The following is a 13,711-nucleotide window of genomic DNA, read 5'->3' as shown; positions in this document are numbered from 1 at the left end:
TTTGCAGATCCATTTCGTCACTGTCACAGAAAAAAACTTGTATGTCCATTTCTGCCATTTGTCATTTTTGACACAGCAGGACTCTGGAAGTTTTTATTTACATTGTGGACAAATGTCCTGGCGAATGGACCAATAGAAATGCTTCAAAATAACATGTAATTTCCATTGAAAGGCTCCTGTAAATTTGCCATTTTGGAGCTACAAGGTTTTTGTGTGAAAGTGACCTTGATGTTTTACATTGTTTGGTATTTTTTATTTGTATTAATATTGAATTATTATTATATATCATTGTTTATTATTGTGGTGGTGGTGGTGGTGGTTGTAATGGTACCACAGGTAAAAGCAGTAGTAAAGGCGGTATGTGAAGAGTGTGAGGGTGTGTGACGGAAGGAAAGCAGGGCACTGATAGGCTCTGCAGGGTTAAAACTCTCCCTGTGAGACCTGTAATCTTTGCCTGGAGGACTCTGAGTTATTAAAAAGAAATATTGGCTCATAAAAATCAGAGTACCTGACTGTTGCTGTGTGTGTGTGTGTGTGTGAATCAATGTGTGTGTGTGTGTGTGTGTGGGGAGGGGGGTTGTAATCCGTGCTCCTGTCTGTTTCTGTGTGTTTGTGTGCAAACGGAAATGACTTGTGTCACATTTTAGACGGCACAGAAAGCATGTTCCTCTCCTGTGAGAGCTCTGTAGATGACACCTGCAGCCGGGGACGTATTCTTCACTTCTGACGAAGTTTCAGACAAGCTGTCAGGTCACATCATGGGCAATTAAGGTGCTGTGGGGGTTTGCTGCAAGGATTTGTAAACGAAACACATTTTTAATCAAATGCTGTTTGTGAAAATGAAACGCTTGTACCGACACATTTTACACCTCTGAGGGGAAGACAGCTCTCCAACGCTGACAACTTCTGACATTCTTGCTGCTCTGCTCTCTTGTAAGTTTCACTCTGGGGTTCTCCTTTCTATTGTAGAATGTTAAACTGTATAATACGTTGGATTTAGAATGGGTTGTCAGACAAGCTTCTACAGGTGTAATGTGTAGGCGTCCCAATACTTTTGTCCATATTGTATGGGCTGAACAGTGCTGGTATTTGAAATGCAGTCTGAAACTTGCCAGGAGATTTCAAATGCCATAACTGCTCAGCTATACAAAGTGGACAAAAGTATTGGGACACCTGCACGTTACATCTACAGAAGCTATTACGACATTCCTTTCTAAGTAGGAGGTTGGTCTCCTTTTGCAGCTCTGACAGCGGGTTTAGAGAGCTGTAGTTATTGAGTCAGCAGAGCGCTGAAGACTTTTGTGCACTATGCGCTGAGCTCAGCACTCGGCCACCCCGCTCTGTAACTTTACATGGTCTGCTGCTACTTAATGGCTGAATTGCTGTGGTTCCAATGTGTGTCAAGGCGGACTGCAAGGCTAGGTGCTTAAATTTATATACCTGTGGCAATGGGACTGAGTAAAACACCTCAATTCCTGAATGACTAAGAGATTTGTCCCAATATTTTTGTCCATTTGTTGTATGAACTGATGTTTGGTGCTGGCCTATGGTGGAAGAATCCAGAGCGACTTACAAGATTACTCGTATTACAGAGGAGGACCAATGCAGTGTTAGGAGTCTTGCACAAGGACTCTTATTGCGACATTATTGGTGTAGTGCAGCCTAGTCACCCAGACCAGGAATCGAACCCCAGTCTTCCTCATGGTGCGATAGCTCACTGGCTGGTGTTATCTGTTGCACTACACCAACCACACCTCCACCTTAAGCTACACTCCACATCTTTAAACTACACCTCTGCGTCATCCTGACAGACCTCCGCTTGGGTATATAATGGAACCGATTCAGCATTGCTTATATTATTACTGCTTATGAGCATATCAGTGATTATATCACTACACACTACACAGCCATGCATAACAATGGACTCAGTTGTGTTGAGGAGATCCTTTATTAGTCATTTATTATCAGTGGATTTGACCAGTGGATTTTGACCTTTATATTATTATTATTATTATTATTATTATTATTGTTGTTGTTGTTGTTATTATTATAATACAATGTTACAAAAAAATGCAGGTGAATAGAATCTCCTCACTTTGTGACCCTTTCAGTTCCGTTATTTAACCAATAGGTGGCGGTGAAGAGAAAGGCGGATAAGCGGTGCACAGCGAGCAGGGTTATTGTTTTCCCACCCGTATTCCGGAAAGACCCGCCTCCTCCAGTAATACTGCAGTACAGCTGGTAAATACGAGCTTCTAATCAATCACATATCAGCCTTATGCACTTTTACTCATATCTCTTTCATGATCAATAATCATCTGATTAAATACATCAGTATACACTGGATCAACATCTCAATACACCTTAATACACTTTATTCACTCAGCGTAAACCTGAGATCTGCATCATAGACTGCCCAGTTCAGAATCACTGGCTCTGTTAAGATTTTAGCCTGGCTATTGTGTCTGAAAGGGGAAATATAATGAAAAACATTACTCACTTTATTTCAGAAAATAGCTTGACTTAACATCTCCGCCTTCTCCTTCAGTCTGCTGCTGTAATGTCACACGAATCCGTGCATTAACATGTATCCACATATTCAGCCCAGGACAGGGAGCTTGCCCCTTCCAATTTATGTAAAAAGGTTTTAGCTACAATGTAAGGAGTGTTTCAGGCATCCATCCAGAGCAGAGCTTGTTTGCATGTAGTCATAAAGGTGCCATTTAAGCCATTTAATATATTAATATGTATTTGATTGGGGTGAAAACTGCTCAGCCTATTTACAACCCTGTTATTTCACCTCAGACTGAAACACCCTACTTTTCCTCTTATGGAGGGCTTTTTAAATAATGCTTTATCTAGTTTTAACACTGTGACAAAAATACTGTAGTTATCCAAGAATTTTACCAGGTAGTGTTACTGTCCTCTTGTTGGGTTCTCTCAGTGCAATGCAATGCACTGTTAGCAAGCTAAAGAGACGGTAGCCAGAGAGATTGATAGCTTTTAGCCTTGCACCATACTTGCTTCCCCGGGTTTGGCTTTCTCGAGTCCTTCCATCATGTACGTTTGAGCTCCTCTTCGGTGGGCACGAAAAAAAGCTGTGGTTGCGAGGCCTGGTTCATGTAGTAACCTGTATTCCCATCTGGGGAAAAGACTGGAGGTGATAAGATGCTCTCTAGTATCAACAACACCATATTCCCCTAAAGTCACTGTCACATTTTCCTGTTTAAACAGCAACATTAGATTTTTGATTTTTGGGAATAAATGTATTATTATTACTTTACTTATTTGATTTTTTATTTTTTACTTTGACTCATATTGGTCAGATTTGGGAAATGGATGGCTTTTTGCTGTACTGAACTCGAACAAATGCTATAGGGTCTCTTTTATTTAAAAAGAATAATAAATAAAGGTGCACGTATTTATCACAGTGAAATGTGTCCTCCGCATTTAACCCATCTGTGGTAGTGAACACACACCCACACACACACACTAGTGCACTAGGGGCAGTGAGTACACGCACACACACACACACCCAGAGCGGTGGGCAGCCAACTCCAGCACCCGGGGAGCAGAGAGGGTAAAGGGCCTTGCTCAAGGGACCAACAGTGGCAACTTGCCGAGCCTGGGAATCGAACCACAACCCTGTTATCGATAGCCTGGCGCTCTAACCGCTGAGCCACCACTGCCCTGGGCGTAAAGGTATTATTATTACTTTACTTATTTGTTTTTTTTTTTTTATTTCTTTACATTGACTGATATTGGCCAAATTTGGGAAATTGATGCTATAGGGTCCCTTTTATTTTACCCCCAAAGGTAAAATAAAGTGCCTGCTTGCTGGCTGGGAGATGGTGTGAAAACATAATACTTATTTTACTGTACACACATGTCGTATGATATGTAATAAATAATAAAATAATAAATGATCATTAAGAAGTAGGGGATAAGGTCCTTTAAAAGATGCGTGTAAATCAGTGCACGGGGTGGGCGGCTGCCTGTGAGTGTAAACTACCAGCCAATCGCAGCGCGGGAGGGCGTGGTCTGCCTGAATACAGGTGGGAAACAGCACAAGCTTGCAGTGTACGCGTGGGCAGAGCTCACTCACCAGCCTCGCTGAGAGGACGCACGCTGGAGTTTCACCAAACAGAAAGTGAGAAGCAACTCCGTACACTGGAGCATTTCGGACCCACAGAACCGGAGGAACAGCAGAGTGGGACTAAAAAAGAAAAACACGGAAACACAATTCTGAGTTTTGAGCGATGCGCTGCTGGCAGCATGGCCAGATGGTTCAAGGAGCACCTGGGATTCAAAAGCACCAAAGCCTCGCCACCGGCGCCTCCGAAGCCGGACTACCGTCACTGCCACGCCGGCGCAGTGACAGGGGCGCCCGCTTTCCACCACCACCACCACCAGCCAGGCTCGGGCTCGCACTACCAGAGCTCTGCGCAGCCGGACATTCTCACCGCTTACAAGCTCCAGAAGGAGCTGGACTTCGAGGACCCGTACACAGCCGGAGGAAGCGTCCCCTTCTCCGGAGGAGGCTCCAGCTCGCCGGACGTTAAGTATGTGTCGCCCAAGCACCGGCTCATTAAGGTGGAGACGGTGGAGAGGAGCACCGCGGTGCCCCAGGCAGCGGCGACGGCGGCTGCTGCTACTGCCGCCGCTGTCACCAGCAGCCCGGCACCCTCGGCCGGCAGTAGCAGCAAGTCTCCCACGTCCCCTCCGGCCGAGGCGGAGAGCAAGCAGGAGAAGGTAAGCCAAGCTCACGGCTACTTTTTAGGCTCCCAGGTGGAGATAGCCTGCCAGAACCGAGGGCACATCTCTTCTTTCAGATGTTTTGAGATGTTTTGAGATGTTTTGAGATGTTTTCAGATGTTTTCAGATGTTTTGAGATGTTTTCAGATGTTTTCAGATGTTTTCTAGGGGCTTGTGTTTTTCTAGACAGTTTCCCCACAGTTCTCTCAAGTTAGCTCGGCTCCAGACTCACCACTGGCCACGGAGGTGTTCACTCAACCTGCTGGCCTGTTTTTTGGCTGTAAACCTGCTGTAGAGTTCCAGTGAAGTTTTAACCCACTGTTTTAGACGTTTAGACGTTTTTCTGTAAGTTAAACCTCAGGAGTTCCTCCAGTGCTGCTGGCTGCGGGATCCACGTGTTCCAAACCTGTAAAGCGAGTCTGTGGAGCTGGGCTCTGGTTGGGAAACCGTCTGAGATGTTCCCCTCAGAAGCGCTCTGCAGGTGTCTACGTGCCGTCACGTCGGATTAACCCCTTAAACACCTCGGGAATTGCAACACAGTTGGTTCCGGTTGGTATTAAGGGATGGGAGTTGCTATAGTTATCTATATCCCAGCTAACGTCTAACTTTAGGACGTCCGTAAGACGTTCACAAATAACGTTATATGGACGTTATTTTGGAGGGTCCCAGTTACCGTTCAGGGGTGTTTTTCTGACGTTCCCACATAGTCCCTATCATTCATTAATCCAAAATCCAAAAAGGAAAGTAGCATTATATGAATGTCGCATGAAACGTCTAAGGGACGTCTTTTATGACATTCTCACAACGTTCCAACAACGTCCCCATCATTCAATAAAAAAGCCATATCTTTAGGTCGTCATCAAAATGGGTTGAAAGTTGTAAATACGTGTATAAAAGAATTGTTGTAGGGATGTTATTTTGTAAGGTCCCAGAAATGTTTTTTTCTGACATTCTCAGAACGTTCCAACAACGTCCCCATCATTCAATAAAAAAGCCATATCTTTCGGTCGTCATCAAAATGGGTTGAAAGTTGTAAATACGTGTATAAAAGAATTGTTGTAGGGATGTTATTTTGTAAGGTCCCAGGGATGTTTTTTTCGGACATTCTCAGAACGTTCCAACAATGTCCCCACCATTCATTAAAAAACATCTTTCGGCCGTCCTCAGAATGGGTTGAAGGTTGTAAATACGTGTATAAAAGTAATGTTGTAAGAATGTTATTTGGTAAGGTGCTAGAAAACATTTAAGGGACGTCTTTTCTGACATTCTCACAATGTTCCAACAACGTCCCCATCACTCATAAAAAAAGCGTCTTCAGGATGTTCTCAGAATGGGTTGAAAGTTGTGAATAGACATACATTTGTATGTAATATGCTATGAATAAATAATCTTGGAACCTGTCTTGGGGGGACAAAGTGCTTCTGTCCTGGACAAAATAATGTTCAATCATTTTTTTCAAAATGGGTTGAAAGTTGTAAATCCGTGTATAAAAGAATTGTTGTAGGGATGTTATTTTGTAAGGTCCCAGGGATGTTTTTTTCGGACATTCTCAGAACGTTTCAACAACGTCCCCATCATTAAAAAAAAAGCCATATCTTTAGGTCGTCATCAAAATGGGTTGAAAGTTGTAAATACGTGTATAAAAGAATTGTTGTAGGGATGTTATTTTGTAAGGTCCCAGGAATGTTTTTTTCTGACATTCTCAGAACGTTCCAACAACGTCCCCACCATTCAATAAAAAAGCCATATCTTTAGGTCGTCATCAAAATGGGTTGAAAGTTGTAAATACGTGTATAAAAGAATTGTTGTAGGGATGTTATTTTGTAAGGTCCCAGGGATGTTTTTTTCGGACATTCTCAGAACGTTCCAACAACGTCCCCACCATTCAATAAAAAAGCCATATCTTTAGGTCGTCATCAAAATGGGTTGAAAGTTGTAAATACGTGTATAAAAGAATTGTTGTAGGGATGTTATTTTGTAAGGTCCCAGGGATGTTTTTTTCGGACATTCTCAGAACGTTCCAACAACGTCCCCACCATTCATTAAAAAACATCTTTCGGCCGTCCTCAGAATGGGTTGAAGGTTGTAAATACGTGTATAAAAGTAATGTTGTAAGAATGTTATTTGGTAAGGTGCTAGAAAACATTTAAGGGACGTCTTTTCTGACATTCTCACAATGTTCCAACAACGTCCCCATCACTCATAAAAAAAGGGTCTTCAGGATGTTCTCAGAATGGGTTGAAAGTTGTGAATAGACATACATTTGTATGTAATATGCTATGAATAAATAATCTTGGAACCTGTCTTGGGGGGACAAAGTGCTTCTGTCCTGGACAAAATAATGTTCAATCATTTTTTTATCATAATTTTACACTACTCCATATTTGATTACATCAGAAATATAGTTTCTAAACTTTGTGTCCTCTCATTGGATCATTTTCTGGCAGCCCAAATGAAACATCCTCACAGGTAATTTAGTAAAGACTACTCTTTGGACATGCCTGCTTTAGAAGAACTTTTATTTGGCCAGCTTTAATGCTTTCATTCACAACCAGATAAGGACGTTTTGCTTTGTTGGCATAAATGACTATTAGTAAATGAATTTAGTGGTGTAAATTCAGTTGTGTTGAAGCTCCAAGAACAGAACTCAGTTGGGTCAGAACTCTGGGTCAGTTCTGTCAGGGCTGGCTTTGTTAAGCCCTGTTAAAGGTAAAAAAATAACCTAACCATTCATGGGTACTCCTAAACTAATAAGTCACCACAAAATGACTCAACATTAAAAGTAAATAATGAATCACATCATTTATCAGATACATTAATAAGTCATTACAAATGTTTAAATCTGTGTATTTCAAGTTGTGCAACAACACAGTACTTGCTACTCTTGCCTACAACAGTAATGCTAAAGTGATAAGTAATAAAATATCAATGATATTTGATGCATAGTAATGTAATTACAGTGTAGTAATAAAGATAATAAGGATAATGAAGAAGTCTCTCCATTCTCTTCACTCTGCAGTTTCATAAATATTGCTCAATGCTGGTTATTCAACGAATCTAAAGTCAACAGATGGAACGAGTATTTCATACATTCACACTAATACACACACACACACACATACTTTGTTTAACTGACTTATGTCAGCGTGTAGTAGTGTGGTTGGCTGGGTCTGGAATGGAGCCAGGATCATTTCAGGTGTGTAAGTCATGTTCCTGATCCCAGACTTCCTCTCTCTCTCATACCTGCCGCACCTCTTTAGGGCGTGGTACATACACACACATACAAAAACACACACACACATACACACACACATACTGCGCGCAGCTAGACTTGCTGGTAACGGCTGTGAGAGGCTGTGAATGTCAGTGACCAGTGCATTTTGGTTACCTGTACTCTACCTATAAGCTTGAGGTCAGTTTGACTGTGCATTCAGTTTTGTAGCATTTCACACAAGGCAACAAGTTTTTATTCCACCCTCCAGACATACACAAGCAATCAGCCATAACATTAAAACCACCAGCCTATTATTATGTGGCCTCCCCTTTTGTGGAGTTCTGATCGGTTGAGGTATGGACACCTGAAAGTGTTCTGTGGTACCAATACATTAGATGTTAGCAGATGCAGCAGATCCTTTAAGTCTTGTTAGTTGTGATGTGGGACCTCCAAAGATCACATCATTGAAGTTTGGATGCCCATGACCCTGCACCGGTTCACTGGTTGTCCTTCCTTGGTCCACTTTTGGTCGATTCTGACCACTGCAATCCGACGAACACCCCATAAGACCTGCCTGACCCAGTCGTCTAGCCGCCACAGTTTGGTCCTTGTCAAAGTCAGTCAGATTCTTAGGCTTGACTGTTTTTTCTGCTTCCAGCACATCAACTTCAAGAACTGACTGTTCACTGGCTGTCTAATATGCAGATCCGTCCCCTGTCAGTGAGTTTAATGTTATGGCTGTTCGGTCTGTAGTCATATTGCCCATTGTAAATGAGATGTCAGTAAGGTTTTTTTGAATGTTACAGTGTTACAGATGCAACAAACAGTTTGGAGTAGAATTACATGCACAGTCAGAATATTATGACTACCGTCCTAACAGTGGGAATAACCACCCTTGGTTTGGATGACCCTAGCGAGACGTTGTGGCATGGACTGTATTAAATGATGGAAGGTGCTGATTATAGAGGTTAACTGGTCCACAGTGGCAAGCCGATTCGCTGTACACCTTCACCGTGGTGGCTCTAGAACATGCCACAAAGTTAGTGTTTTCCAAGATGCTTCCACCCATCGCTTCGACCCATTGACAGCAGTCAAATGGCGTCCTTTGCCGCCATTGCTCGTTTGGCACTCTGCTACAGCTGACTGGTGTTCTCGGCTATTTACATGTGCTGCAAACCCAGCCCAGTTCATCACAAACCAGGGGTGCTCACAATATTCTGATATGACTGTGACAGTGGGCAAAGGTTGCTAGCGTCTTGGAAATATCGGTCATTTTGGGCCATTTCTATTCGCATATTCATCTTGACTTTTTGACACAATTTAAAGAACTGCCAGATGCAAATTAGTTAAAAAAGGTAAAAAATGTCAAAAATGGAGATAGCAGACCATTACACCATTATCTTATTTTATCATCATTTATTTTGGCTTCTTTTACAGCTGGTTTGTTTTAGCAAATGTTAAATACAAAGGTACATTTTTGGTGGTCTTTCATGATCCATTTCAAATCGACACTGAGATTTGGACTTTGCTGATCCAAGTGATCAGATTAGGCACTGATTCATCATCATGTCAAGTCTTGCTTGTCTGTAATATTCAATTAAAATATGATGACCTCTGACACATCTTCTGGTTCTTGATTACATCGCTTATTAAAATGGTATATCAGTATTGATGGGTGTGAGCATAATAATACTGCTTTGCATATTTTAGAGGGGAAAAAAGAATGAATCAGATCAGATCCTGTAGCAAAACCTAGCCTGAGACAGGACACACTCGCACTGTGGGACGCAATGGTGTTAGCTGTGTGTTTCGTCTTGTGGGATCGTCGAGTGTTTGAGAGGTTGGAGCACGATGGCCTTCATGGTCTTCAGGTTTCATGGTGCGTCATATTTGCCAAACCGTTTTCCGTCCACTGTTCCTGTGTGTGGTCTTTGCATATTGTAGCTGGGGTTGGAGAGGGTCAATCAATACTCGGGCTAAGCCCTGTTGCCTCATTAAGGGCGGAACGTCTACTGGGCTCATAATGGCTAAGCCTTTGTGTGGCCTTTGTGTAGCGTTCATGTCTGATTCCCTCAGGCTAACATGCTCTGCAGTTTAATCTATCTTTTCAATCTGATGACAGACAGGCAGGATTTTAATCCGTTCCCAATCAACATGCTCCAGAAATGCCTATCAGCAGCGACAGTGGACCAACTGACTTATCTGTCTCTTTAGACAATGCAGCGGCTGCTCTGTCTAATTAAAAAGCTGCATGCCATCTCTGTCTTGATATTCGCCGGCCGTTTGACGGCTGCAGCAACAAACACTGTCATTCCAAACAAGTTGGAGAATGTGGCGTATGCTGGTAAACACTGTTATTAACGGTTAAAAGCTGAACTGGAGTGGCCAGTTTACCCAGAACGGTGAATTATATGCTATTGAATGATGGACACTCAGGAAAACAGCGTGAAGGGCTGAAAATGAATGAAGCAAACTACTAGTACTCGAACATCGTGCTTATGAAAGAAAAGGGTAGTGTAAAGTCTTAAAGAAATGTATACAGGTTCGCCCATATACCAAATCCCAAATATACCCTTATTCTAGGTGCAGCCTAGGGTTTTTGCACTGGAGCAAGAAGGCTAATGCGGGTAAAAAGAGCCTATACTGAATTTGTGGACTAAAACTGTTGTAGTATGTAAATATGAACACATCACTCCTCAGGTGGATCATGTAATGTATATGGTAGCTTCATTGGTGCAAAAAACAATATATTTACAGTCGGTCTGAATTTATACACATTTATTGTGGATAAGAATGTTATGACACGCTTGGGCTTTTGTTGGTTTGGATTCTTTTAGGAGGAATTGGGTTTTTAGGGGCTTTCTAAAATAAACACAGGATCTAAATGATCCATAATGGGACAAGAATACATACATCCACTCAGATTGTGAATTCAGTGGTGCAGAAAGCTCCAAAAAGTGTTGCCATAGCCCCTTAACGTCCTGTTAGCCATCATGATTGATTGATGATTGATTGGTTTGTTTGACAGCACTCCATTAGACTGACCAACACACAGTACAAGGAGTTTCAGCCCTAACACTACACCAACTGTTAAGCATGGTAGTGGTAGCATCGTGCTCTGGGGCCAAGTTGTTGCCAAAGGAAAAATTAGGGAAAGAGGACTACCTCATAATGCTTTGGTATAACCTCGAACATCAGCTAAATTGACGACACTTTGACATAACAGGACAACCATCAAATGTAGCTGTGGAATGGACATATCGGAAAGTGTGTAAAAGTTTGGTCTGTGCCAGGATACCAGTACATTTCATTGAATTCATTTCTACCAAACTCTGCCAAGAAGAGTGGTCATAAATCCCACCGGAATTCTGCCAGAAGCTTGTTGATGGCTAAATCTTGCTAATGAACTTTGAACCAAATATAAAGTGCGTTGTATCCATACTTTTGACCCTCATATTACAATTACAAGTAGTGTTTTACCATGGACTGCTGAACAAGGAACTATACAGGGCCGCCAAATAGAACAGAAGCTATTTATATATGCAAATCTTACATAAAACCTTAGAAATGTCATAATTGGACCTCAAGAAAATGTGTTATAGGTTATGGGACTTTTAATCTCAGTAAATTCAGACAGGTTTGGTAATGTAGCTTGTTTATGACAGTATGAGTAACTGTTATTATGAAAAACGAAAAAACGGCCTGTTGCATAGCTAACAATAGCAGTAGCTATCTTTAAGCCTGGATTTCATCTGGACTTTTTATGCATCCATTAAAATGAGCTCAACTCCAGTACATTCTCAGAGGAAGCTTATTTTTTTATTACATGCAGTAAGTTTTTAGTTATTGCCACATTCATTTAGAAGAGCCCATTAAATGTTTCAGGGATATTTCGGAGGTTACAGTCACCCGTAACTTCACCAGAATGAACTGGACTGTGATGTCAGGCCTTAAAGGCCGTAAAGAGGTTGATGTATATTTGCTGGCCGAGACGGAATAAGCTGCAGCGCTCGGACCACAGGAGACTGACGTGCTGCGGTCCCCCTGATATTGCAGAAAGGCCAATTGATGTTTTAATTACTTGGCTAGTGAGGGCTAATTATATACCCGCTTACCTAATGCTCAGAATGCCAATAGCTGTGTCAAGTGTTTTTTGTTTAACCTCCAGATTTGAAACAAGAGCAAGAGGCCCTTCATTCTGCTCAGAAGGCTTCAAATGGCAGGCCAGTGACTGGCATTCAGTGGACTCAGAAGTGAATGGAAGGACTTGGGGTGGAAGTTAAGCTCCACTACTGGTCAAATGTTTTTAGAACACCCTCAGTTTTTTCAGTAGTCCACTGGTAGTGCCACATGGCATAGGCGAGCCTGCCGACAATGACTTTCTTACTGCCACTCCACCTGTTAAACATGCAGTTTAAAAAACAAACAACCCATCGTTGAATTGTTGATTACTCTGCAATGAAATAAATCATTAGCTAGAAACAACATATTTTTTTAATTTATTGAAACAGCTTCATTCATTTATTTTCAAAAGAAAGGCATTTTACATATACTTCCATTAATAAAGTGTTTAAAGCTAAAATAAATCAAAGCATTTGTTCAACCAATACACAGTTTTTATTTATTTAAGGGTTAGTGGAAAATAATAATGATAATATAATAATAATAATAATAATAACAAAATAATCACAATCATAATAATCAGTATAATAAGAAGTAAAAGAACAGCAAGATCAACAAAAGGAAGGATTGTGAAATACTGTGAAATAATGTATACAGTACGTATAGTATAGTTGTATAGTACCATATAGTGCTGTACAGTACTGCACAGTACGTATACAGCACCAATACTGACACTGACACACAGTATCGTTATATCGGCAATAGAGAGCACCAATACCATGAAGATTACCTCCCTACATTTCTTTATACATTATGTTTAATTAAACAAACAAGCCAGTCATACATAGTTATTACCATTAAACAGACTTTTAATTCAACTTTTGGCACTTTTTGTTTCCATGTGGTGTTTTATTGGTTCTGAAACCAAAAGTTCAGTTTCAGCAGCTTGTTTAAAGGAAACACATTGAAGTTTGGTACCTTTTTACACAGAGACGTGAAACCTGAATGTGAAATTGCTGCAGAAGCACTTTTTGTTTCTAAACTATAATTTCTTTCACTGCTCTGAAATGTGAATTTTAAACACTGTTTAAAAAACTGTTTAGTCGAGCCTAGCCAGATTATGCTTCCCTACTTGCATGTGTTTCTGCATTGTGGCTATGTTTATGTTTTCACAGTTCTGAAACTTTTCAAATGTGCACTTCCTCAACCAGTAAATGCTGTTCTTTCAAGCTTATTATGTCTTATTTGGGATCAGATATTAAAAAGTACAACCTATAAAAAGTGTAACGCTATAAATATCAGGATTTAAAGCCGTGTATCCAGTAATTAATTAGAGTTGGTGTCAGTATCAGTACTCAAATATTTGCAGAAACTCTGGTATCGGTATCGGAAAGGAAAAAGGGGTATCAGTGCATCCCTACTGCTTACCTTTATACCATTTGAGGAGACTGGACTATGTTCCATTTTAGGTTATTCACTGCACTTGAAGTGTCTAAATGTTAATAAAAACCTGTACAAATTGGGGGTTGTCTAAAACTTTTGACTGATGGTGTGTAAACGTCTGTCTCTGGCATCATTAGCCCATGATCCGCATGACATGGCAAGCAGGCCGAACATGCG

The 13,711-nt window shown here is 41.2% G+C and overlaps 1 protein-coding gene across 3 annotated transcripts in view; it reads left to right on the top strand.

Annotated features, from left to right (window-relative positions):
- The first annotated feature begins 4,098 nt into the window (after positions 1–4,098).
- Positions 4,099–13,711, top strand: part of LOC140575524 (SH2 domain-containing adapter protein F) — a 168,138-nt gene continuing 158,525 nt past the window's right edge. For all 3 annotated transcript variants that reach the window (XM_072695885.1, XM_072695883.1, XM_072695884.1), the window contains exon 1: positions 4,099–4,752. In XM_072695885.1, coding sequence (XP_072551986.1) covers positions 4,276–4,752 — 477 coding nt within the window. In that variant the 5' untranslated portion in view covers positions 4,099–4,275. The remainder of the gene's footprint in view (positions 4,753–13,711) is intronic.

This window comes from Salminus brasiliensis, chromosome 13 (genome assembly GCF_030463535.1).
Source record: "Salminus brasiliensis chromosome 13, fSalBra1.hap2, whole genome shotgun sequence".
Taxonomy (NCBI): Eukaryota; Metazoa; Chordata; class Actinopteri; order Characiformes; family Bryconidae; genus Salminus; species Salminus brasiliensis.
The sequence above is the reverse complement of the archived record's forward strand: the minus strand, read 5'-3'. Positions and strand labels throughout refer to the sequence as shown.